Here is a 27,705-nt window from a genome sequence, read left to right as displayed (position 1 = left end):
GTGTTTGCACGTGCATGTGTGTGTGTGTGTGTGAGTGTGTGTGTGTGTGTGTGTGTGCACGCGTGTGTGTGTGTGTGTGTGTGTGTGTGTGTGTGTGTGTGTGTGTGTGTGCGCACGTGCATTCATATAAGGCCCAACATGACGTTATCACTAGATGTTACACACTCTACACACAGTGCTATTCATTACATAGCCGGCCTCTCTGTATTCATAACGCCAGTGCAAGCATGTTGATCTAGATGGAGCAAAAAATTATGTACCAATACATCACACTGAGACTCTAATGCTGACAACCTATGCAGGAATTGATATAAATCCAACACACATTACATAACATGTGCAGGGGCTGTTTGACAGTTGTGATTGCTACATGTTTGCAACTTGTGCTGTGGTTCTAGGCCAATGCAATCGAAACAGACTTCGTCCATGGGATATGCAGCACGTCACAAGGTACAGTACAGTACGCTCATGGTCACGTGATAGCATTGATATCTACATGTTATATTTTGTGTAGAGTTTAGCTGAGATAAACCCTCAATTTTGAGAGATCTCACACTGTAAATCTGGTATACAGAATCATGAGAATCAGACAGAGATTTATATTATAGAATCAGACATGTTTCCGGGTACCGGTAATTTATATTAATAAGTGACTGTGCTGATTGAATTTATTGATAGTGTGATGTGCATGATGGGAAAACGTATCCGTTGCATTTAGTTTAAAGACTTCCACACAACTTCACTATACAAACAAAATCATGTACACAAATCAGTAAATGCCTTAAACAGTACAACCTTGATTATTCGGACGTTAGTGGAAGCTAAATTGTCTGAATGATTGAAATGATAGTGTGATGACTTCCTTAAGGCTCAGGCATAAATTGACGGTCAAGTAAAGGACAAGTGTTTAATTAAAGCCACACAAATAATTACTCATGGAATGTGTTGACACCACAATGTCACTGATGCAAGATGAGGCAATCTGTGTGAACTTGAACTACCATATTCGCCTGTAATAACACCCTGGGGGTATAGAAAAGAAACACCTTTTTCTGGGCGTATGGAAAAGAAACACCTTTTTCTGGGCGTATAGTAGGGCATGGGCGTTATTTTGGTCATAGGGGTATACATGGTTGCAAAATGCTGTTGTTTGGCCAGTCATTATCTAAATACTTGAAGACAGAAATACCACAAATGTTTGCAATTATCCATTTGCAAGATCAAAGGTACTGGTATCCATACAGCATCAGCATACATGCAGAAACTAAACACTACACACACACACACACACACACACACACACACACACACACACACACACACACACACACCACACACACACACACACACACACACACACGTGGTCGGCCTGAAGCCTGTCAAGAGCATCAGGGTCAGTAATTGCAATGAAGACATGAGTCTAGCGGTACGCACTTCATAACACTGACACCAGCTCATCTAACGCACACAGACAGAGACAAATGTTCGGACCCCGTTTTGTTTGTCTGCGCATGTGTATCCTGGGCTTATTGTTGGGCATGGGCATTTTATCGGGCTGAAAGTTCCACACATGGGCACACACACACACACACACACACACACACACACACACACACGGGCATGGGCATTATTACGGGTGAAATACGGTATCATGATAGGCATAGATCCTGAAAGAGATAGGAATTTAGCTAACAAGAAAAGTGGATAGAAAACATTGAAAAGCACAAAAGCAGTGAAAGACTTTTAATTTGGAATAGGCAAAAGGTGCACTGCTCTTCCGTAATCACCAGTTATGAACCTTTGGGTGTTGTTAGGTGGCAATCGCGTGGTTTACACATTATAGTTGCTAAATAGTTCCACTGGACGTGCTGTTATCATTACAACACAGCTTCTCTTACAACAGAATAATTCTTAGAAAATGCATGACACACTCTTGTTGCACTTTAGAGTTTTCGATTTTTCAAAAAAGTGCGTAAGTGCAAAAACAGTGAAAGCATTATAATTGACTTTTGCCGAATAAAAAATTGGAATGGGCAAAAGGTGCACAGACCGAGTAATGTAATTACAACGAAACAGCTAATAACAAACGATCCATAGAGTGTCTATAAATTACAATTGCTACACTACGTTTACACTGAAAATATCTAGACTACAAATTTGTGCCTCCATATGGAGGCATAAGCACGTCTGGATACATCCTTGAATCTGATTGGTCTTGTACAGTAACATGCAGACGTACTGTACAAGCGGACCTCCAACTGAAGTGGGTCGGTTCGTTCTCACCTCCCCCCCTCATACGCGCCTGCAGATTTTCGTCCAATCATCGAAAGTCCCACTAATCAGTGTCTGGATAACTGAGGTTGTACTGTACAATACTGACTAATCAGACCTTGTTATTCCGGCCACGTTTGTCTCGCTGGTTTCTGTCGGACTAACACAACAGTATCAGTAACACAGAGGTGGCCAAGTTGGGATAAGGCTGGTGCTTTTGTGTGGCACCAGGAATGCATCCTGGTGCCCAACAGAAATGACACGTCCACGCAGACACACCTGCGTGAGACTGATTTAAGACTACCTACCTACCTACCTACCTACCTACCTACCTACCTACCTACCTACCTACACACGTATGTTTTGCAACAGTGGTATAGTTAACATGGCAATATGTGAGATGTAGCAGCATGAATATCAAATAGCAATGTCAAACAACCAACTTCTGCTATTGTTTAGTATAATTGAGATAAACAGTGGACTCTACCAAACATTATGGCAACAGTAAAAGTCAGTTTGTAACTGTTGGTTGGTTTTTACCAAATGATGTGTATTATTATTATTTTTATTAGTTATTGTATTACTTTACCAAATGAATTATCAGACATAATTGCAACGTACATGTCCACTACTGTACATTAATATTTATACATACAGTGTACATACATACATACATTAATATTTATACATACAGTGTACATACATACATACATTAATATTTATACATACAGTGTTCATAGATACATCAATATTTATACATACAGTGTATGTACATACATACATACATACTCAACGAGTCATGTATGTATGTATGTATGTATCATCATGGTACATCTGATCATGATGTCTTGTGTTCAGTTACAGTCGTGACGTCACCATCTGCTTGAGTAGCTTCAAGCTTTGGTACCAAATCTTTGCTTACTTGGTGCCCAAGACCAGTCTCTGGTGCCACCTGTGACCATAGAAATTGGTTACATGTGTAACTTCGTCAGAGAGTGAGGGCATCGAATCATTGGGTGTACATGTAGGAATAATGAGGTCTAAATGTATTACTCATCATGATGATAACGTTTGTATGTACAAGAATGGTGAAATCTATCTATTGTACTAATACTCGAACCATTTGCTGTAACGTGTCTTTAGCCTCCGATGCTGGAAACGCTTCTAATGACTCCGTCGCTTTCCTCCCGTGATACCGACACACTTCACGTACGTCTTCTACGATTACACTCTCTCTCAGGCTCTGAAACGAACCAAAAATATTATCAAAACATAAACACGATTGACGGATGTAATACATACTTGGATTATTGATTGATCGTGATCAGCATCCTCGTCCAACTGGTCACATGACTTTGCTTTGATGACAACTCCGTTCATCGGCTTTAGTTCGTGACGTCCTGTTGTGCCAACAAATGGTTGTAAATCTCTAGACAGCTAAGCAGCAATAAAACACAAAAACGAGTTAAAAAAATGCAAATTTTGTCTGTAATCTTGTCAACGTTTCCAACCATACCTGCCGTGTTATTACAAAGTGTTGACCGTAGCAAGAAGCTGCTAGCCGGATGTCGTCATGCTGATTGGCCAGCAGGGTTGACACGTGACAGCTCTTAGCCAGTAGACTACCCCAACAGAGATAGATCCACACGAGCCAGAGATGTAACGTTTCGTCGACCGTATCAGGCGGTAGCAACCAGTCGAAGTCACTCGACAACGTGGGACAATAGCTGGTTTGTTTATTGTTATGCGTGTTGGGGTAATGCAATACCGACTCCATATACCCTCCCTCCATCATCTCACTAATAGCAGTTGATATCAATTCTACCGCCTAATAAAATATTTAGTGTCACAGTTGTTGTCATGTGTTTACTACACACCTTTGTGTTATGAAGCTTTGCAAGCTCTGTTGATGCGTTAGCCAGCAGGAAATCACCACCGAGTATCGACATGGTATTACCATAGTTGAGAGCTTTGGTGACTAAAGGGTCCTCCTCGTTCGAAACTGTTTTTTGCACGTCAACAATACCGGCGTGAACCAAGTATCCCATGTGGATCATTTCGGCAATTTCAGCCAGCGATCTCTGACTCTGTAATATACCTTCAATGCAAACGATGCATTCATTGATATCTTGCACTGACAAATTTTTAGTTTGTTATCTTGACTGATTGCTGGACATCATGTGAATGTGTTGTGCTACATTCAAGTACTCAGTATGGTAAGCAAACGAAGACATTCACAGAGTTCTAGCCAGAAAATTATGACAGCCAGTAAGGTCAGTATTAACCACACCCACTGATTGATATACCCACTGCAGGGTACGATCATTTAATACATATTTCAAACTCCTACCATTTCCTGTTATTAAAATATATTATATTTCCATCCAGACGGAACACAGTGATAGCACTCCGTGGTAATAGTCCTAAAATGAGTAAATGAGATCATACACCCGTCACACTAAATTTATGAAATCAACTTTCTATTTGGAGACTGACCTTTCTATACTTCCATTGGACAGGTCAACGCAAATGGAGATTAGATTGCATTGTCCCAAGGCATATCCAATGTAATACCTAAAAGTAGTTTTGTGCTAACAGTGGAGCATGGTACACACACTTGTTTACAGTGAGTCTTCTTTGGAAAGAAATACTCATACAACAAATTTGAGCTCTACAGCCGGGTTTGTCTGTTCTCTGGCTAGAACTCTGATTCACATGCAACAGCAGACACTGAGCAGAGGTGTAGCTCAAAGGGTTTCCAGGGTGTGTGGAAACCCTCTTCTTGACTGTATGCTACATGAGGGTTATACACATTCGTGACGTGCTCTTTGCTATGTCTGGTTGTTCTTGACTTGTTTCCTCGTTCAAGTATAAACACTTAGTCAGTGCTTAAAGAGACTCAAAGGTCTACAGCGATCTATAATGGTCTTATGGGCCTACCATGATGCATGTTTACTGTGTAAACCTGCAAGCTTTCTAACCATTGGAAAACCCACTGATGACCTCGTGAGATACCCCCTGTGGAGGATAATGCATGTACACTGTTGTGGTGTATGTTAGGGGTGCCTATGTGGTGCTATGGCGCTGTATGTAGTGCCAAGCCAATTTTGCAGCGTTAGAGCAGCGCCAAGATTATAGTAATGCTTTGGCATGCCCAGTACTGATTATCATGCACAGTATAGGTATGTTAGTATGTCAAAGCGAAGAATGATTGACCTTACTGGCCAAGCAAAAGTAGGTCTTGTGACTCTGATCCTGAGATGTCTGCATCACGCATACAGTGGCTGGGCTGTCATATTTTATCAGTCATCATTATACATACATATCTACTAGTGTGCGTGGGAGTGTCCCATTGAGTCAGAGTATGCGCATGTGCAGTGCCAAGTACATTTTTGGCGCTGCATTTGCAGTGGGTAACAACCATTTCAAACTTGGTCACCCCTGCTGTTTCTTGTGGGTCACAACAAATTCTGGGTTCTACTGTGTCACAATAATCCATGACCCTTCCGGCCGTTTCAATTTTCAAATTTCAATTTTCATTTTTATTTTTCAATTTTTGTCAAAGATTTTCAATTATTTTGCTAAAAAATTAATTTGGAGAGCAAGTTTTTATTTTTCATATTTTCATTTTTCGTTTTTGATTTTTCTATTTTCAAGTTTCTATTTTGATTATATTTGGTTGAGCAATGTAGGACAAGTAACTGTGAGAATTCTGGATTGATTTGTAAGTTTACTGTAGGATTATTGTGCCTAGGCACATCAACGGAGTTATATGCGTGTATACCTGTGGCATCCAGCTGTTGACCTGATATACGTCTAGTCTCAGGAATACAGTTGGTTGCCTTGGAAATCAGCAAGATTACTAATCCCCGTATGTGGACATTTTCCTGCCCATCAAAGAGAAAGTCTCTAATTGACGAAATACCGCCTTTTTAAACACCGAAAACACCCGGATATGCAACCAGATAACTCACCGCAGAGTTCTGAATAAGGGATGGATGTGACGGCCGCTGGCTAGCTGTCTGAAATGTGACATTACGTTGGATATCTCATCGCTCAGAAGATAGCTCAGTCCGAGAAATGATGTTGGATATCCAACGACTCTCTCTGCGTCCGACACGGCTCGTCTCCAACCTGACAACGTCCTCCAATGCGTCACGACAAGACCCTTGCGCACTACTTTGCTCGACCCGTAACAACACGAAAGCAAAGGCTTGCTAATCGCTAGACGCAAAGTCATAGTATGAATCAACGTCCCGGATAATCCGGGAACTGCAGACTGCTCACCTATCCAGCCCTCCCTTTTATATTTTTGGCTACACGAGCTGTGGGGTCATGGGGCTAAGTTTAGCATGCGGCAAAGTTTAGCATGCGTTGTGCTGCCATTTGTACTGTAGGCTTGTGTAGGGTTGTATCACCTTAGTTAGACATGTTGAGTAGGATATTTTGTAACCAGACGAGTACGCCAGGGTGTGCGTTGTGGCTCTGCATTGTGGACACGATTGGATACAGGCACCGCACGTGAGATCAGAGTTCCCTGTCACGTGCTACCGGCACTACAGATAAGCTCGTCGCCTCTGATTGGTTGTCGCAAGGTGTAGCGGGATAGCCGGGTTACTCCAGCGCATTCGTTGGACCGACTTGTGCCTTGCACTTCGTCATTCGTCCTGCTGCAGAGTCTGCAGATTGTGCAAGAGCTGCAGCAATGCGTTTTACAGTACTATTTGTCGTCGTGTTCCTGTCCGTCGCCAGCGTCTGGAACGGAAGTGATGGGTGGCGCCGACGCCGTCGCTGGTGGCGTGCGACAAACTGTGAAGTGAACGGTAAGTTTCAATTAAGTTCATGAGGACAAAACTGTGCAACGATTTCCCGTCTATTTGCGCGTTTACTGGTCGCACAGACCGTAAGGCAGCGAAATAAATGTTGATCAAGGCGTGGCCGGCATGTGTCACCGCCTCTGTGGCCGCGTCGACGTCTCGTTTCGGAGCAGTTTCGTTGGCTAGTCCTGTGGCGTTGCTAGGCCTCCAAAATTTTAGGTAGACGGGTTATAAATCTGGCCAGTTATTTAGTAATATTAAAATCCACAGCTACTGATATCGGGGGATGTATGCTCACGCCACTGCTGGCGGTGTAGGCGGAGCTTAGCATTCATGACGTCCAGCTTAGCGCATGCTCCGTAGATAGTACACGTTTTTTCCGCTACGAAAGCGACGGCGTGCCTGAAAGTAGCGCAGCACGGAGTCTCAGAACAAAGCCTACATTTTAGATCGCGTTGTATTACCGTTGGAGTTTCGTAGTCTCGCGTGGCCAGACGTTTGGTGTACGCGGGGCGGATCTGGTCACGCGCGCGAGACTACGAGTCCCTCTAATTAAAATGGTGGCTATTTGTCGATGTCGTATTACTACATTTTGCAGGTTGGGGAGGCTGGGGCGGTTGCAGCAATCGGTGCGGTTACGGATATCAGTACCGTCGCCGGTTTATATGGAGGTATGCCTCTTGGGGAGGCCGCGGTTGCCCTCATCTCTCCGAGTCCAGAAGGTGCGGTCGCCCGAACGGCGGATGTCAACAGATATGCAGCGGCGGACGTTGCTATTGCTACAGCGGATATTACAGGTACAGCTATTACTACTGCGCCGACACCAACGAGTGTGGCTACAACTCCGGACGCGGACCGTGTGCGCATTACTGCCACAACACCGTGGGCAGCTACTATTGTAGTTGTCGCTATGGTTACTACCTGTCCGGACGTCACTCTTGCCCGCCGGTCGACTGCGGGAGGCCTCCCATTCCGAAGTGTCCAAGCAACGCCTATAGCGACCAGTTTGGTGCTGCCTGCAAGACCATCAGCATTCCCGGATGTACAACAACTTACCTCAACTACTGCTACCTCAATTGTCCATCTAACTACCGCCGCGCTTTGATTGGTTCTTCAGCAGGCAAAGCGTTCGCGCAAGATTACAGCAAAGTGACGTTCACGGGTCCTTCCAGAGTTCGTTGTCAAGGGAACAGGTATTGGACGAGTCATGGCACCATCGTGAAACTCTACTGTCGTCGTAACAACGATCCTCCTACTGATCTCCGTCTGAACAGTCTAACGATCAATGAACACAGTCCGGTCAATACGGTCGTCGGCATCCTCAGCTCCTCGGACTATCAGTCTTGGCAGACGCATCGATACACCGTCGAACATTCGAAGGGTTTCTACATCTTTGAGATTGCGGGAACAAACCTGAGGATCAAGATTGTACCGAGATACAAGAGCACAGCGAACGGCGTCAACTCTCCGACTAACTCGTTTGAGGTGAGTATTCGTACTACGGATAACGGCAGTCCTAACATGTACAGACAAGAAGACTATAACATCAAGATACTCGACGTCAACGATCCTCCCACCAACCTTAGACTCAACACGTACAAGGTGTCCGAAAAGGCAGCCATCGGGACGACCGTTGCAACTCTTCTGGCCGACGATGAAGACTCGCGTACGACTAATCCTTGCTCGTCGTGGAAGGTTGACGATTCGTCGTCTCATTCGGTTGCATTCAAGTTGGGTGGAGGCAACAAAGTCGTGACAGCAAAACTAATAGATCACGAGTCACAGAAAGCTCATTCTATTGTTATAACGTGTGTGGACTATGATTATACATCATCAAGTGGACGCAACAAGAAGACGGCATCTGCGACGGTAATCATTGATATTACCGATGAACACGAACCTCCGATTTCGATCTCTCTCGACAATGACGACGTCGATGAGAATTCGAAGTCGGGAACGAAGGTCGGGACGGTGACGGCTACCGATCAGGACAAGGAGACTCTACGATTCGTGCTCGTATCAAGTTCAAAGACTAACAAACTCGATGCAACAAAGAAGTTCAAGGTTGGCACGCCATCGTGCTCGAATCCAAACTCGGGTTCAGTCAGGACTGTCTGCACGGCTGATATTACGGTCATCGGGACGTTGGACTACGAAGACATTGAAACATACAATGTCATTCTCTTTGCATACGACACCAAGAATCACCACATCAGCAAGGCTTTCACTCTGAAAGTCAATGATATCAACGAGGCTCCGACGGACGTCATACTGGGAGCGAATTCGGTAGACGAGAATTCACCTGTTAACACAATCGTCGGAAACCTGGACGTAAGATTTACTCGTACATATATGTATGTATGTATGTATGTATATACACTAGACTATTGTATTGGAGGGATGCATCTCGCAATAAACTAGACTATTGTATTGGAGGAATGCATCTCACAATACACTAGACTGTTGTATTGGAGGGATGCATCTCACAATACATTAGACTATTGTACTGGAGGGATGCATCTCACAATACACTAGACTATTGTATTGGAGGGATGATCTCACAATACATTAGACTATTGTATTAGAGGGATGCATCTCACAATACTATTGTATTGGAGGGATGCATATATATACGTTTCCTTCTCATCTCTATACTTTGTAGTCACTGTGTATCTCTTTTTAGTTTGAAGACCCCGACAATCCTGATAAATACAAGACCTACCCTAATGGCTCGATCGGCTTGGTCGAAGATATCCGACAGAATCCGTCGTGCAAAGTCGATGTTGGCAAATACGACGGTGGATCTTTCGAAGTCGCACGCCAATATCCCAATTTTGAACTGGTTGTGTCCGACAGCAAGGCATTCGATTTCGAAACAAAGAACAAGTACACAGTGTCGGTGACGTGTGAAGATCACGGCAGACCGAGCTTGTCCATAACCAAAGTCTTCACCGTCCTCATCAACGACCTCAACGAACAACCGACAGCAATCACACCCAACCCGTCTCCCATGAACGTGAAAGAGTGCGTAGGCATCGGGACGTTAGTCGCCAAACTGTCTACAGTAGATCAGGACAAAGGACAGACATACCAATACTCTATCGTTGCCGGCAATCTGAGCGTGTTCGATATCAGAGGCAACAATCTGGTGGTGAAGGCGGACGTGATCGACTTCGAATCGGAAGATGAATACGAGGTCACATTGCAGACAGTGGACAACGGGAATCCACCGATGGTGTTTGAAGACACGTTTGTAATTGACGTCGTTGGTAAGGCAAAGGTTCATTGAACTTTGTTCTAGTCTGTGTGTATGCTTGTTTGTTTGTTTGTTTAGACTGTCCTGAGCCTCCGACCGACATCGTCTGGGCAGCAGGTGGTACTCTGCCTGAACAAACGCCAGACACGACACCCGGTAACACCATCATAGGCTATAATATCGGTGAAGTCAACGTCATCGACCAAGACAACAACCAGAACCCACAGTGTAAACTTCTGGACGATGCTAACGGTCTGTTTAACGTTTCTGCGGACAACACGCTCGTGATCATCGCCGGACCTCGTGCCACAACCATCGACTACGAGAGTCTGAGCGACCACACAGTCTGTTTCAAGATCCGTTGTACTGACTCGACCGGTCTCTATCTGGACAAACAATTATGTGTAGACATCACTGATGTCAACGAGCCACCGACTAACATCACTCTCAACGGCAACCGCATCCAGGAAAATCGTGCCGATGTCGAGATCGGAGACATTAGCGTGACTGGCGATCCCGATGTCGGACAAGACCACAACTGCACTGTCATTCCCGACCTTCCGGACGAAGCAGGACACCAGGAAGACGCCTCCAAAGATGTTTATATCAAACAGGTTCCTCAAGGGGGGAGCTTCCGAAACGTTCTGACGACTAAACGTGGACTCGATTATGAGGCCATCAGTACACACTCGTTGGATGTCAATCTTCGATGCTGCGACATACCGACCGACGGTCAGACGTCACTTTGCGTCGAGATGTATGACTTCATCGTCTGGATTGAGGACGACAACGAGGTTCCGGGGTCGCCGTGTGAGAATCTCGTGTGGCACGTGTCTGAGCATCAGCCGAACGGAACAAACATTACCGACACGTTGCGATCGATCGATCCAGACAATGAAATCCCACCTGAAGATATCCAGAATTTCACCCAATCCGGACGGCCACCACCCGAAAAGCAGCACTTGGCCTACAAACTGGTGAACGAACGATCCGTTCCATTCGTCTACAATGAACAGCTGCAGCAGATTATGGTGTTTGGGGTAAGTATAGCCGTACAATTATTGAGTAATATGCATGTTGCTTATACCACTTGTTTGTGCAGTATCTTGACCATGAAACTCATCCGATGTACACTCTTGTCATCAACGTGATGGACGACGGCAAGCTAGAGGATCCCACTCAAAGGCAGTCAGATGGCATAACCACGATCATCGACGGAGTGAGACTGAACACAACGTATACATGCACTGTGATGGTTGACGGTAAGTTTGCTATATCTGTATACCGTTGATAGAGAGCAAGTGTCTTTGTATATATAGATGAAAACGATGTCCACAGCAAATACGACATAATGCTCTCTCCTGTGACGAAGTGCAAGAGTAACCCCGATCTCGGCGCTGTGAATGAGAACGCTGCGCCAGGTACGGTAGTCGGCACGCTAACCACGAACGATCCCGATAAGAACGATGTCCATACGTACAAGTAAGTTCACTATCCGTATCGTCTGCTTGCTTATCGCGGCATCATGAGTACCGTTGAGCATTTGTGTCTCTCGTTGTGTGATAGAGTTGAGAGTACTAACGAGGCCGATATTCCATTCCAATTGAGTGGCCCTAACAAGGACAGACTCGAGGTAAAGGGAGGCGTACCACTAGACCACGAACTGAAGAATCAAGTATCCATGACGATCAGCAGTACGGATCAATCGGGTTACAGTGTGTCACGATCTTTCGTCATCTGTGTTGAAAGTAAGTGCCACGCGTGCATTCTAACCACGTATACTGACTGTGCATTGCAATGTCTCACATCTAGATGTGAATGAAAAACCGACTGACGTCTGTTTGGTCGACATCCAGACGCTCGAGGCTCTGCCATCATTCTCAGTAGACGAAAATGAAGACGACGCCGCTATTGGACAGATCATTGTTCAAGATCCAGACAGACCGAGTCGTCGTTGTCCGGGACCAAACAACTCGCCACCGGCCGCTATCGACCCCTCGCTGTCGTTCGCGTACAACTGCAACGTCGTCTCACAATCTCTCAACACCTTGTGGGAAGAAGATGCATTCTGGATTGACAGCAATTTAGTTTTGAAAACGAAACGAGGTCTCAACTACGAGAATCCGTCTCGTCGTCGAGCAACCGTTCCTGTCCATTGCGCTGATGCATCACACCCACTAAAGAGTCCGATCGCCAAAGACTTCACGGTGACGGTAGCAGGTGAGTGAGTAGACTACTCAGTGACTCAGTATTCCAGCTATGCTATTTAAGCGGGGCACTGCCTGCCCAAGTTGTCAGTTTGATGTACTCCTGACACCGGTTCTCAGACAAGCCCATCTATGTACAGTCTTGCCTGTCCTTTTGACAACTGGTGCCAAAATTGTGGCAGCAAAGACGATCCTGTAGCCTCGGTATTCCAGACTGCCTTCTGCGTGTGATGGGAGGGGATAGTGGGAGGAAAGAAGAAAGCAATTAATTGATATTAATATACTAGTAGATGTGAAGAACCTGTGTGCTGAAATCAGTTCTTTTCTATCCAATAGACAAGAGCTAGCGCTATCTAACGGCTGCTAAATGGCTTTAAAGTCTTGAGCTGCTTATGTTCTGTGACTTCCATACAGTTTCATGTGAGTCGGTAGTCTCTTAGCCACCAACTGATTGGAAAGTCTCTCCAAGTCCGGTGCCACAATTTCAAACCCTGGCACCACAATTTGCACCATTACCATGGGACACAGCAATCCTGTACAGTCATATAGACGGCGTTTTAAAACATATTGTAGTCTGGTCAGCGTTTGGTTTAGCAACAGTTGCGTAAGTTTTTTAAACGAAATCAAAGAGAGTTGGTAAGTGTGGCATGACTACAGTTTTAGTAGCCTTTCACTTCAATTTGAAATCAACCGTGAAGCCCAGTTTGCCCCACAAAACGTTTGTACAGAACGTTGCCCATCTTTAGTACAAAATGCCCTTTTTGATGGACGCTTACCCTCCCCGATTTATATCCCAGCTGGAACACTGAGTGTGCACACATCTATACGTATGTGTGCTGTTTTGCTGTCATGTTGGTAGCAATAGACTTATCCTTGTGTTTTGTGTAGACGTGAATGAGGCTCCGAAAAACTTTGTCATTGACAAAAACTTCACTGAATACCATGCAGTCAACAGCAGTTGGTGGTTCAGATTAAAAGAGAACACACAAAGTGTGATTGCCAACATCCGTTACACAGACGAGGATGCCGGACAAGACCACACATACTCGATCTCTTCGCAATTCGACGCGCAATTCTTTACGCTCACCCACAAAGGTCTCGGCTTGTTTGAACTCGCGACGAGTGGTCTCAGCGCCGAAGCGCACGACGACCAATGCTTCGATGTTATCGTGACGGATAATGGCCAACCACCCAAGTCTGGCTTCAAAACAATCTGCTTCGACGTTCTAGGTAATCACCCACATATTCTACGTAAACTCTGGACGTTTTCCTTCATTCTTCGTTTTCTGTTTTAGACATACCCGAACCTGCAACTGCTCTGCGACTTGTTTGTGCTGATGGTAACATTTATGGTCGTCCGGACGGTTCTAGTGTCGACGAAAAAGCCTTCACCAGCTTCAACTTCAGACCGACGGCGACGTTCGGCACTGCCTACCTCCGAACCGACTGTCACCAGATTCGCCAGGTCGACTTCGAGACCGGACTGAGGGTCGGAACTGTGGTTGCACTTGACGATGACGGCAATGGCCAATTTGTGTTTACTCTGACAACTTATGCTGACGTGTTTAGCATCAGCCCTGTCAATGATGATGGTAATCCGACATCAGGAGGGGCTCCGGCATTTAGTCTGACCGTCAGGTTGGCGACGGCGGCGTCTGCACCCAAACCGGCTCAAACGTATGTGCTGAGGGTTGACGCTAAGGGAGCAGACGGGCTCGATGCGACTCTCGAGATTACAATTAGGACGTACAGTAAGGATCATCTAGTTGTCTGTGTTTGAGCTCTCGGCGTTCGATTGAGTCTCTCTGTTTGATGTTTGTAGACGAGTGTGACAGTTGGGTTGTGAATTCGGGATGCGGTAAAATGGCTCGCTGTGTGCCCACGTTGAACTCTTACTCATGCCAATGCAAGGCGGGATTGGTCGGCAATCCGAAATCAAACGATGCGACAACAGAGTGTCAACGTACGCGTCATCCCTTCATCATATACGCACTGTATTGCAGTGTATCTTAATGTTTCTCTTGTTTGTATTGATACAGCGTGTCCAGTCGGTCAAGAATCGGACGGCAAACTGCCACCGGCTTGTGTCGACATCGACGAGTGCCAATCCAATCCGTGCCAGAACGGTGCCATGTGCAATAACGGTGACAACATGTTTACATGCACTTGCAAGATTGGGTTCACAGATCCGCTGTGCGGGACAAACATCGATGATTGCTCGCCTAATCCTTGCCAGAACGGCGGCATCTGCGTCGATCTGGTTGGCTTGTACCGCTGCGAGTGTGACTTGGCCTACACCGGTCACAACTGCGAACAACATATCTCCTCGTGTGAAGACCCGGCGGTTTGCAAACCCGACGAGATTTGCATCTACGCCGAGGGCGTCAAGTAAGTCATTGCATTTGCGTACAAATTTTGGCAAAAGCTGCAGTCGCTGCTTCCTGTTGTGTGCACTACCAGGTGCGTGAAGGAGAAGAACGTGGCTCAGACGATTGCCATCATTGCAGCAGATTCGGTGCGAGGACTTGGTATCTACGGTGCTCAGACGCACATTGAGGTGTGTATTGGCTATAAGGGCAAATGCCCGTTGTCTCTTGATGACGCTATCAAGCATGTCAATGAAGATGGGCGGCGGCGGCGGCAAGCTGTCGGTAACCGATATATGGCCAGAATCAGTGACGTGAACGCGTGGCCGAATAACAACCAAAAGAGTTTGATTGAACTCGTTCTCTTTGACCGTAACAATGGCAACCAACCAGTGTCTCCGTTTGGACCGAATGGCACGTGTGAGTTGTTGAAGAAGACTGACCTCAAGTGTGTTAACTGGCAGCAATGTCTCGATGTCAATCGACTGCATAAGCACTGCAGTAAGTTGTCTCTTGTGTGCTGTAGCAGCCGTTCTATCTAGATAGCTGCCTGCCTGCTGTCTGCAGGTCAACACAGTGTGCATGTGTGTGTGTGTGTGTGTGTGTGTGTGTGTGTGTGTGTGTGTGTGTGTGTGTGTGTGTGTGTGTGTGTGTGTGTGTGTGTGTGTGTGTGTGTGTGTGTGTTGTCACTGTGTGTGTGTCTTATGGGTGTGGTCAGTGCATTATATGGACCATATAAACTCCCTGCGATAACAACGGTCATAGACCCACTGCCACGGTAACTGCATACATTGTTAGGTTATGCCTACAGCTGCATCTGTCACTTTGGCTCGAAATGTTACCTTTGCCAGGCAGAGAAAGCTCACAAAGTCCAGCTGCAGTAGCAACAGCAAATACATGTTGGCATCATTTACACCTACCTACCTAATTGTTCTTATAACTGGTGCTATCGTTACACCTAACACGACACTCTACACCAATGGGCTAGCAGTTTGAAAGGTCAATGGGCTGGGTAGCTATTCACAGACGAAGAGCAGTTTGATTGCAGCAAAATTCTGACCACGGCCATGATATAAGTACATGTACCTATAGCATGGTTGACTGGTCAATGGCATTTATTGACACTTTGACCATTGTGTTACCGCCTCGATAATAGGACTTTGCCTACAGCTGGTCAATTATCTCGGTAATAAGACCCGGAGGGCCTTGGCCAATAAATGCCCTAAACCCACCAACCATGCTATAACTACACACACACACACACACACACACACACACACACACACACACACACACACACACACACACACACACACACACACACACACACACACACACACACACACACACACACACACACACATAGTGACTGATGATAAACATTCAAAATATAAATGAAACAGCAAGTCTGAGTTGCCTATTAAGAAACGTTTGTTGCTTTGTAGATCCTGATATCTCAGCATCCGTCAGTTCAGTGACATTTCCTAGTGGCAAAACTCCACTTCTTCTCGATCATAAGACCGCCAGTCCAACGGATGTTAATGTCGTAGTAGAAGGACAAAAAGATAAAGATGACAAAAGTGACCCATTCTTCAAGACATTGAATGGAAGGATCACGATTGTTGTCATTGGTGTGGCTATTATTATCGTTGCTGCCGTCATCGTATTCCTAATTGTGAGAAACCGGAAAGAAGCAAACGCCTACTATGAAGAGTTTGACGAATATGATGACGGATCGGTCATGCCTGATGAGGTAGACACAGATTTGATATCAAAATCAAGAGATAATTAGTAACAATAAACAATAATACAATGTCAACTGGTTGCTATGTTACTATCATTACTGTGTGCATAATAATAATAACAAATAATAATAACAAATAATAATAATAATAACAAATAATAAAATTAGTTACCATGAGTTGGCTCCTTTCTTACAGAACATTGATCGTGACCTTCCGTCCATGTCTGGCAGCATGCGTCAGCGTGCTCGTCCACGAAGCGGTCTTGTCAATCCTCTCTATGACGCCATGATGGCAGATGAGCCAATAACCGGAACAGTGGACAACGAACTGTACCATCCAAGTGGAGATATCAAGATTAGGGAACAAACCGATGAGGGCATCATTCCCTACAACAGCGATATGATAGCTGACGACGACGACGAAGACCCTCTATATGATAATGCAACTATCCAATAAGCAAGATGTCTTGGTTCACGGGACTAACTGTTGTTATGCCATTTACATATATAGTATTATTATTGGCTATTGTAATGCTTGATTGATGTAGTGCAAGTCTGTTGAGATATCAATATCTCTGTTGCAGTAGCTGGTACTATTTTACGCTGGATGCTGAATGTGTGATGTAGGATAGGTGGGTCTGCGAGGTACCAAGTGATATATGTAAACGTTGGTGGATACTCATAATAAATCACGAATAAACAAACCACAAGACTGAAGCCGGTAATGAGCTGCAATGTAAGTACTACATTCCTTTTAGTAATTTCAGATGCCCGCGCTTTAAATTTAGGAATCCTGTCACGTGACCAATCTTTTCTGTCATCCTCTGGGTACACACCCGTCTATTCTCTGGGTACAATGTACCCATCCATCCCCTAAAAATTGATATTAAAAAGGTTGTCAAATGATTATTGAAGTATTAAATTGGCTTGGCTAATAATCATTTTAAATGACCGAATTGCAGGTTAGCGATTTCAATCATCTTCACTCAACAAGTGTGTGTACTGGTACTAACATATTAGATACATTTGTCAATACACACGCATGGTCCTCTAGTACTTTGACCAATACACATGCACAAACTCTAAAGTGTGTAGTTAGCATGCAGCTGACACTGCCTACACAACAAAATGGCGGCAAACAAAATAGCGGTAAAATCATCACCTGAAATAGCGACGTCTGTCTTTTACTCTCCGACATATAAAAAGTTTCTCTCTGATATTTGTTACATTCTCAGGACGCTCCTAGCAAGTTGTTTGCCTGGCTCTTTCACATACGGGTGTTTGACCGCCAAGTTCAAATTACCAGCTCTCTCCCTCTCTACCATGAAACGCTCCGGAAATTGCAGGAAGCGAGTTGCTTGTTTTAAATCGAGTGCAGAAAAGAGACTGAGATCGAAAGAGCGTGTTGTCTTGCCAGTTCCGTGTCACAAAGAGAAAGAGAACGAGCAGGAGCTCACTACTGGCCCGCACGCTCGTAAATCGACGTAAATAGCACGTAAATCGACGTAAATAGCACGTAAATCGACGTAAAATACGAAGACACGTAATTTTTCGTAATTTACGACCCTGGGTCGTATTTTCCGTCTGAAGTGTAGCTTTGCGCATGCACTTTGCGACGTAAATTACAAAAGATTTATGTGTCTTCGTATTTTACGTCTATTTACGTCCTATTTAGATACGTTGATTTACGCAACATCGCTAGGTCATAATGACACGTGCACTGTGTGATTACACTCCATCATTTGACATTAGAGTATAGGAGCTCTTGAACATGCATCTTTATTAATTAATTAAGAATAATATCGCCGTTCAGTACATGCAAATGTGTGTAAGCCGTATACAGAGTACTACACAAGGCTAGAGACCAAAGGTTTGACGGAGCCGTCAATCTGTGTGAAATGAAGGATCCGCCCATGGGAGGGTCTACGCAGTGTACAATTGCGGTTGATAGGCGTCGAGCTGTCATTAGACGCTTCGTGCCAAGAATGGATGGTTCGCTAAAACTGGTGAAAGGCAACAAAGACCGGTTGCAATACACGGTAAGCAACTAAGAATTTAGCCATCTAATTATGTAGTGTATGATTGACAAAAATTGATTTAAGTGGACTACATCGTGCATTCTTTATGCTTCGATTAGCTGCCTATAGTATTGGCAAGACCTTCTCTAGAGAAGGCGTACAAAAAGGCTTCTATGAGCTAAACTTTAATTCAAAAGTAATGGCAACATGTTAAGTTTTTGGTGATGTAGTAGGCATAGATATGTTGACAGGCCTTTGGTCAAAGTCTACTGTAGAGTTGGTATTATGCAAGACATTCGGCAGCGCATAAAACGCCATGAATGTAACACAGCGTAAGTGTTAATTGTTTTGCACTGTTGTATGCATTTTTGGGACAAATTTTGTCCCGTGTGCATCTAGACGATCGCGACGGCCTCGTCATCCTAGGAATTCCAGATCCGTACGTCGCGCCACGTTACCGACGCAGTACGCATCACGACATCCACCTCTCGATCACGAACGGGCAGTCGGTGATGAAGGTTTGGGAAACCTGCAGCTGTCGCCAATTGCAAGCTCGGACTACGTATCTGTCGTGCACGTGACAATTGTAATTCATTATCACAATATTTAAATTCAATTTGTGGTAACGGGTGAAATAGATTTTCAAGCTGCAGGGCTAGTGACAGCTGCAGGTAGCGTACCCACTTCCAAGCGACAGATGCATGCTTTTGAACAATCGTGACAATGGGCTGCCCCGTGGCGCTGGGACTTCTAGCTAGACGACAGGTATTCTAAAAATAGCTATATATAGATACTCTGACTTACAATTAGACATTTTTTGATACAGATTCTTTTTTGATTGAAATAATTCAGATTATCGATGGGAAGACTATTCTACCTGGAAGCAGAAGAAGACGACTGCCATCGAGGGCACTAAATGTATTAGCATTATCTACATGTGTACGTTCGTGACATTATCATTGATCTCTTCATTCGGCAGGAAAAAATTATATGGAATCAAGAAAACTGTCAAATAATTTAACTTGTGATTTTGTAATTTGTATTATATCATTTTGTAATTAACATAATTAGTTTGATAATAAAGGAAATTTTTGCCTGACGGTGTGGCAATTTGCACTCTCGCGTTACTGCATGCATGTATACGAAACTTAGTCATAAATGCTACGTAACTGCTACGTATATGACCGTAATTGAAAAGTAATTAGGCCATAATTAGACGTAAATTTTACGTAAATGCCCAGTGTACATACAAACCGTTTTCACAACGTAAATTGACGTAAGCTAGAGTAAATCGAGTCGTAAGCCCTACGTAAAACAATCGTAAATGATCCGTAATTGCTACGTAAATGACCCTAAATGAACGTAAAGTGGTCATTTACGAATAAATACGTCTATTTACGAGTAGGATCGGCGTAATTTACAGTTTCAATACGATAATCGTAAATTCGATTTACGTGCTATTTACGTCGATTTACGAGCGTGCGGGCTAGTAGTGTGCATGAGAAGTAATCGACTGCCGTTGCCGAATTACAATCTTCATACATTTTATTATCCGTGGTATGACTCCCCTGACGTCGATGGAGATTATATGCACTGGAATCATGTCTATATGCCGCATTGGGACAAGAAAGAGGCGACAAAATGGAGGACTGGCCGGCATGTGCCACCTCACGATGTCGGATCGAATTTTTATCCGCAACTCGGGGCATACAGCTCTCGAAATCGGACTGTGCTACATATACATATGCTGCAGATGAGGACTGCCGGGATCGGAGTGTTAGTCGTGTCCTGGTTTCCTCCCAACAGGCACGATCCGAATGGAAGTGGTTTGGATAGTGTGATGCCTAGAATTTTGGATATCGCCCATCAACATAAATTGAAAGTAGCAATGCATAGTGAACCATATGATGGACGCCAAGGCCAGAGGCTATACGATGATTTGAAGTATTTTGTTGACACATACGGCGAGCATCCTGCTCTCTATAGAGTCGAGAGGAAGAACGGCTCGCCTGCATTGCCGATGATCTACGTCTATGATTCGTATTTTACTCCAACGGAAGACTGGGTGAATCTATTACATCCGAATGGTAAACTCTCTATCAGAGGCAGCAAATATGATTGCATATGCATCACTTTGCTCGTGCAGCAAGGCCACAAAGGGTTGCTTCAGCGGGCAAATTTCGATGGTTTCTATACTTATTTTGCTACTAATGGCTTCACGTATGGCAGCACACAACGCAACTGGCATAGTCTGAAACAAATGGCCAATCAATTAGGGAAACTATTTAGGCCTTGGAACAAAGCAAATATTCGTGACCGGAAGCATGGAGTGTACTGTGCCAGTAGTTTCCAAGCAGTACTGCAGTTGAAGACACGCTTTGTATCGATTACCTCTTTCAATGAGTGGCACCAAGGCACACAAATTGAACCTGCAGTACCAAAGGCTATTGATGACTTCACATACTTGGACTACAGTCCACTCAAACCAGATGCATATCTAGAGGCTACACGAACTTGGGCTCAGTTAGTGGGCAAGTAGTAATCATCCTACTGAATAATTGATGCTGTTTTGTTAGAAAGGTTTCTTGCTCTGATAGTGGTATCTTGATGTAATTAACGCTATTTTTACAAATCTATACATAAATGTGTTGTAATGATTAGTCAGTATCAATCTTCAGGGTATCCAAACTGCCCCACGCAACTCCGACTCGTAGTTTGACTGGAAGCGGGACAGATAGTTCGAGAGCATGCTCCAGTTCGTGTTGAACAATTGCAGCCACAGACATAAGGTCTTCCTCCACAACATCGTACAATAATTCATCATGAATTTGCAACACCAGCATTCCACCACGCTGCTTGCCATCATGCGTGGGTGGATATTTTTTAACTAACATTTTGTCTACATTGATCATTGCCATCTTAACTAAATCGGCTGCAGAGCCTTGAATTGTTGTGTTCACAGCCTGCCGTTCAGCATGACTCCTAGCATGTAATTGTTTTGAGTGTATTGCTGGCAAATACCTCTTCCGACCAATAAGAGTTTCAACGTATCCACTCTGTTGACAGCTCATCACTGTCTTGCTCAGATATGACTTCAAACCTGGGTACTGAGATTTGAACGAATCCATGAATTGAAGTGCATTGCTTTCACACACTTCAAGCTGCTCTGCTAATGCTTTGGCTCCAATGCCATAGATCATGCCATAACAAATTTGTTTGGCTTGTTGTCGTTGTGTTGGAGAGACCCGATCGACATCTACAGAAAGCCACTTACTGGCTATCATCTTGAATACATCACCCCCACTGCTAAGAATATCCCTTAGTTTCACGTCTTGAGAAAGATGGGCAATGAGCCTTAGTTCCAACTGCGAGTAATCAGCAGCAAGAAGAAGTGCGCCAGAAGATGCTGTAAAGAAATTTCGCATGCAAATAGAACTAGTTGTGATGGTTTTCAATGGAGATTGTGAGCGTTGAATTTTTCCGTGATGTGACACTACCCGCATACAAGGACTAGTTGTCATGCTAACAGCCGTGCCAATATCAAACTCTCTTGGAACATTCTGTAAGTTCGGATTACAAACAACAACTCGACCTGTAGCTGTGTGTGTCTGACAGACAAAGTAAATTCGATCAGTATCCATCATTGCATTGCATTGTCGAGCCTTCTGAATGGGATACAGTGTTTTGGAGATTGCACAATGAATTCGTCTCCATTCCAATATAACACCAGGAAGTCGATGATTTCCTTGCAGCTTCTCTAGCACATCTTTTGAAGTACTACACTGAACGAGATGTCTCCATCGTTTCGCTGCACTGGGTTTCACTGTTCTTATGCAAAGATCAGTAGGAGTGAAGATGCCTAACTCATGAAACAGTACCATGGATATATCCTTTGGGCTGGATAAAGAAAATTTGCGACCAGCCAAATGGTAAGCCTCTTGTTCGAGAGACAGTTTCCTTTTCTGTAAAATGGCCTTCTGTTTTTCACATTCCTCTCGAGAAAATCCAATCCCATTAGTTTCCATTTTTGCTAAGCTAATTATTGATGGCATTTCGACCTGTGTGAATGCTTTCCATAGATTTTCAGCCTCCAGCATCGGTTTGAGATGATCCATTAAAATTGATGACAAAACTGCTTCAGCACAAGCTTTAACACGTGGTGACTCAGGATTTGTTACAAGAAACCCAATACTTTCTTTCTTTGAATTGACCTCATTTGGCAGATAATTGGAAAGTAGTCGATAGAAGTTTTTCTCCTTCTCATCAGGTCGAAGTAGCCAGTCTGCAACCTTGGGATCTGCAAACGATCCTTGAACAATTGACAAGTTACAGGCTGCCGACAATTTCTTGATCTGCTCTTTCACATTAAACATTACACAAACAGATGATGCATCACGACCTTCTAACACATCTTGTAAACCATTAAGTAGCATAGTCCGAGTCACACTGTTGTGAACAAGAGGCTCACATGACCTCGATTCCAAGTCCTCCTCATCTACATCACTAGATTGTTCAGGTGACAGAGCCAGTGATAAGAAATATGCATCTTTACTATTCCAACATACAGCAAGGCCGATTATTCTCTCCGTGGAGTTTGGGATATCGATGCCTCCAAGATGGACATGCTTATTAACTAGTCGTCTTCTAAAATGACTTTGACAAAAGGCAGTATCAGAGACATGATAACAAGCAAGACATAAAGAGTAACGACTCTGTGATTTCCACTTTGTCAAAAACAATTGAAATGACTCCTTGTCAGCTGCGACATCAATGATATGCAAATTGCCTTGAGCTTGTCTCATCTGAAACACAGTATGGTGAGTTGGCAAAGCCTTTGCAGTTGAACCTTGTTTGCCAGTTCTATTGCACAATGTAATCCTTTCTGTTTCAGTATTAATGTCACCATGCAATATTTTCTCTTTCTGCAGCAAATGATGTACTGATGCTAGATACGACGAATGTTGTTTCACTGACTGTTGGCTCTTTGAATAAACTGCTACTTCATTTACTTCTGTAGTCTGTTGCAACTCCTTCGCATCTATTCCGGACATCATATTCAGTTCACTCTTAGAAAAACAGAGACGTTTTACTGAATGATTGTCCAACTCATTCTCCAGCCTATGCAGATTAGACATTTGTTTGTTTTCCGCTTCATAACATGCAGCTTCCAATAGCCGCATGGTTGTTGAACTAAAATCAGCCGACATGTAGTTTTGAGGTGATGTTCCATAATCAGGCGTGATTGCTACAATGCTTCCAGATAAGATGGTGCAGACTGGAGATTCATATTTCTCCTGAACTGACCGTGTCAATGGATGTCTGCATGCCATTAAGTCATTCACTGAGTTTGACTCAAAATATTTAGAATGATCCATAACAGGTGTTGATATGGCCAATGGCATTTGCCTTCTTGTCAAATCCTTAGAGTCAGAACTGAAAGCAACAGGAGATTCAAGTTGTTTAAGCAAAGAATCGTGGCACATATGAACACTCTGTGGATTGACTTCAACATCTAAAGACAAGTTAGATGTAATCCTATCTAGTTCTTGTAAATTAGAAAGCTGATGTGCAAATTCTGGAGTCTCAGCAATGGCATTTGGTTTACAAGTGCCCCTTTCAGGTTGAGTCGCGTGCTCTTCTGCCTTGTGATCACTGTCAGCTTCTTTCTTTTTATCAAAATCAGATGATACACACGACAAAGTAGGAGACTTCCTGTTTTGTCCATCACCGATTAAACCATCACCACTAAATAGCAGACACGATTCCTCCATGACATCAGACTTCAGTCCTTCTTTTCCCACTTCATCTTCAACTTTGTCATCTTTCTCATTGTGTCTGTGACTTACAGCCACATTACCAACAGACATTGATTTCATTTGCTCTGCTTCTGCTAATTCACTATTATGGCAATCACTAATGTCACTTCTTTTCTGTTCATGTATAGCAGAAACACTTCCCTCGTTATCTACATGTTTCGCTTCATCAGTTTGCTTGTCTGTGTCCATCTTCAACATCAGAATGGTTTGCTTGTGAGGTTCTGTTGTTACAATACATGTTTTATTACTAATGCCCTTGTCATTGATAAAAAACTGAGCTTCTTTAACAATTTCTTCAGCTGCTTCAGCCTCTGTTACTCCCATACGAAGTTTGGTTAACCAGCTGACAATACTTCTATTCATATCTTCATCTCTAGTGCTTCTAAATGGTGTTAGTTTTTTCAAAACAGACTCGATTTCTAATGGAGATGCAACAGCAATGCTAGAGAGAGATCTAAATCCAGCATTGTAGAGAGCTCGAGCTCGATGTCCATTCAACAATGATATTGTGACAAGCTCACATAATTCTCGCTCTATTCCAAAGCACAAACGACTCTGGAATTGAGACAGCAACAGCTCAATGTTGTGCCAACTCAGCCGTTGACAAAATACAGTCACCATGCCAGCAAATGTGGCTGCTGCTGCCTGCAGTGACTGTAAAAGTCCACGAGACACACCATAACGAGTTGCCACAACAGAAAGAGGAATTTCTTGTATGAGATCATGAAGAGCTAAAGCTGTAAAGAAACGTCTGTGGACACGACTAACAGACCTTTGTTCTGGCGTTCTCTTAAGAACTCTACCATTCACTGCCTGAGCAAGAAATGATTCTCTGACACCCACAAGATTAGCAACACGAAGCAAATCAGGTGTCAATCTACCCCAAAGAGAAAGAAAGTTATACCAGTTAGGACAAGGCCATTGTCTCTGCAAGAAGACAGGCGTCACTTGATAAACAAGATGAAGTTCATTTTCTAGCACAAAGCTCTTCCTTGCTCTTTGCAATTCACCAAGTACAATCAACGCTTCATCGGGTGATAGAGCAGATGCTAAACAAGCTGCTCCCAACTGAGTTGGATAAAAAATGGCAGCAGAATCGCCTTCACCAGCAGCATCCCTTCTCATGCTGATAAATTCATTCTTATGCAGAAACTCCAAAGAAGATGCAAGTGTTTCTTTAACAGCATTTGTGTTTCTGTTGGCAGCTTTCACTTCAGCAGCTAGTAAAGTGCATTCTGTGTACCTTTCCACATCATTATATGTTACAGCAACACCACTAGCAATCACCTCCAGTAAAGCTCTCTTCATAGCCGAGCAGTTGCCATCCATTGATTCCCCGCTCATTAAACAGCTCTTCACTGGTTTAAAACTTGATCGGATCAATGATACACCCCTTTGTTTCTCAGTCGGCTTACATACCAAAATGCTTTCTCCACATGAATCCACTCCCTTCCTTCCAGCACGTCCTGCCATCTGTTTGTATGTCATCACATCCAATGTTGTTCTATGAAAAACTGGAGAACGGATTATAACCCTTCTGGCAGGCAAATTAACACCAGATGATAGAGTTGAAGTTGCAGTGAGAACCCGAATGACCGATTGCCTAAATCCAATCTCTATAATTTCTCTCTCATCGCCAGTCAAGCCAGCATGATGGAACGCTACTCCACTAAACAGTGTCTTGGCCAGCAAATGATCTATCCCTGTTGATGTTCTCTCCAACTGCTCTCTAAGTCGCTTTACTTGACTTGAATCAATATAAATGTTACATCCCCTAGAACCTCGAGTAAGTTTTGCAGCTATCCTCTCCGCTAGTTTCTCGCACTGATTTTTTGTTGAACAGAATATGAGTACAGAGTGGCCCTCACTAACTGTTTCCTGACACAGCCATATGACATGATCGGGATCATCACTCAACATCTCCGATTCTGGAATAGCGCGAATAAGTGTCATCTTCTTATTGTAGATTTGATTGCCAATCTTGATGTATTCAGTCAAAGGAACTGGACGATATGATGTACAGTAAACATCTGCACGCAACCAATCAGCAACAATCTGAAGGTTAGGAAGTGTAGCACTCATCCCAACAATCTGAACACAATCCGAGGTTTGTGCACCCGAAGTTACAAACTGAACTTTGGTAAGCAGCAGCTCGAGAAGATAGCCTCTGTTTTGATCACCAGCCATGTGCAGCTCATCAACTACAATAATGCCAAGTTGTTTCATCTCTCTCTCCTCTAAAAGCCTGTTTACCAAACTGTTAGCTTTCTCAATTGTGCAAACGGCTACATCGACTGCAGCCAATCCACATGCTGGAGACTGACTGCCAACAAATGCCTCCACACGAAGCCCAACATCTTGAAACAACGCACGAAGATAACGTGTTTTCTCTTGTGCTACACTGACAAAAGGCAAAATAAAGAGTGCCTTACGACATGTCTCCATCACTTGCTTGAGAATAAGCAGTTCAGCTACTAATGTCTTGCCAGCACTAGTCGGAGCCGAATAGACAAGATTGCCACCTTGCAATGCCTTCGATGTCAACAAGCACTCTGCCTGCCAACTAAACATGTGAGTTATTCCAATATCTTTGTATCGTTTAACTATTTTGTCAGGCAAGTTCCAAGACTTCAGCTCCAATTGAAGTGGAGACAACAAAGTCTGGGACTCATTCACCTCACTATCATCAGCACCATCGGTAGTCTCAAACATGCCCTGTATCTCCGCTAATTCAGAAGCTCTAACAAACCCAAGAGATGAGCTGCCATCTCCACACTTCAATACAATTTCGGAATTCCTGCCCAAATCTTGTACATTCTCAATTGCATTCATGCATTCCATCATCTGAGCGTCCATGTCAGACGCATCCAAACAAGAAAATGAATTCCCGCCAAGTGGTAGGTCCACAACACCTGACTGAGTGAGAGAGCGTGATTTGCTCCCGCCACATTTCTGTGAGGCCCGACTCTCAGACGAAATCGTCACCTTTCTAAATCCACTCATTTGTCGATTGCCAACCAATCCAACGCGTCGCTTGACGCTCGTTAACATTCCTCGTCGGGATGATGGCGGAGTGACACACTCCTGCTCGTTCTCTTTCTCTTTGTGACACGGAACTGGCAAGACAACACGCTCTTTCAATCTCAGTCTCTTTTCTGCACTCGATTTAAAACAAGCAACTCGCTTCCTGCAATTTCCGGAGCGTTTCAT

At 44.0% G+C, this 27,705-nt stretch overlaps 5 protein-coding genes across 6 annotated transcripts in view; 3 read left to right on the top strand and 2 right to left on the bottom strand.

Moving 5' to 3' along the window:
- Nucleotides 1–1,042, top strand: part of LOC134187071 (trichohyalin-like) — a 7,076-nt gene extending 6,034 nt beyond the window's left edge. The window contains exons 11-12 of one of the 2 annotated variants that reach the window (XM_062655186.1): nucleotides 399–450; nucleotides 515–1,042. In XM_062655186.1, the coding sequence (XP_062511170.1) occupies nucleotides 399–450; nucleotides 515–544 (82 nt within the window). In that variant the 3' untranslated portion in view covers nucleotides 545–1,042. The remainder of the gene's footprint in view (nucleotides 1–398; nucleotides 451–514) is intronic. The other variant, XM_062655187.1, reaches the window with a different exon arrangement.
- A 1,906-nt stretch (nucleotides 1,043–2,948) lies between these two features.
- LOC134187360 (all trans-polyprenyl-diphosphate synthase PDSS2-like) lies at nucleotides 2,949–6,525 on the bottom strand. Its single transcript, XM_062655480.1, has 6 exons — nucleotides 6,246–6,525; nucleotides 6,056–6,180; nucleotides 4,149–4,369; nucleotides 3,788–4,099; nucleotides 3,574–3,708; nucleotides 2,949–3,514 (listed from the first exon to the last, which is right to left on the bottom strand). Exons 1-6 carry the CDS (start codon nucleotides 6,509–6,511, stop codon nucleotides 3,371–3,373), a joined length of 1,203 nt encoding a protein of 400 aa, XP_062511464.1. The 5' UTR covers nucleotides 6,512–6,525; the 3' UTR covers nucleotides 2,949–3,370.
- Nucleotides 6,526–6,894: 369 nt separating this feature from the next.
- LOC134187506 (protocadherin Fat 4-like) lies at nucleotides 6,895–17,365 on the top strand. The gene is made up of 15 exons (XM_062655646.1): nucleotides 6,895–7,094; nucleotides 7,687–9,419; nucleotides 9,772–10,357; nucleotides 10,423–11,384; nucleotides 11,447–11,606; nucleotides 11,664–11,826; nucleotides 11,911–12,092; nucleotides 12,157–12,564; nucleotides 13,440–13,781; nucleotides 13,847–14,302; nucleotides 14,374–14,514; nucleotides 14,591–14,939; nucleotides 15,012–15,418; nucleotides 16,363–16,670; nucleotides 16,858–17,365. Exons 1-15 carry the CDS (start codon nucleotides 6,977–6,979, stop codon nucleotides 17,116–17,118), a joined length of 6,576 nt encoding a protein of 2,191 aa, XP_062511630.1. The 5' UTR covers nucleotides 6,895–6,976; the 3' UTR covers nucleotides 17,119–17,365.
- Nucleotides 17,366–18,995: 1,630 nt separating this feature from the next.
- LOC134187271 (glycoprotein endo-alpha-1,2-mannosidase-like) lies at nucleotides 18,996–21,218 on the top strand. The gene is made up of 4 exons (XM_062655387.1): nucleotides 18,996–19,011; nucleotides 19,079–19,197; nucleotides 19,532–19,618; nucleotides 20,085–21,218. The coding sequence occupies exons 1-4, from the start codon at nucleotides 18,996–18,998 to the stop codon at nucleotides 21,216–21,218; spliced, it is 1,356 nt and encodes a 451-aa protein (XP_062511371.1).
- LOC134187270 (DNA polymerase theta-like) lies at nucleotides 21,128–27,705 on the bottom strand. The gene has a single exon (XM_062655385.1). The coding sequence runs from the start codon at nucleotides 27,703–27,705 to the stop codon at nucleotides 21,337–21,339; it is 6,369 nt and encodes a 2,122-aa protein (XP_062511369.1). The 3' UTR covers nucleotides 21,128–21,336.

Source organism: Corticium candelabrum, chromosome 11, assembly GCF_963422355.1.
Source record: "Corticium candelabrum chromosome 11, ooCorCand1.1, whole genome shotgun sequence".
Classification (NCBI taxonomy): Eukaryota; Metazoa; Porifera; class Homoscleromorpha; order Homosclerophorida; family Plakinidae; genus Corticium; species Corticium candelabrum.
The sequence above is the reverse complement of the archived record's forward strand: the minus strand, read 5'-3'. Positions and strand labels throughout refer to the sequence as shown.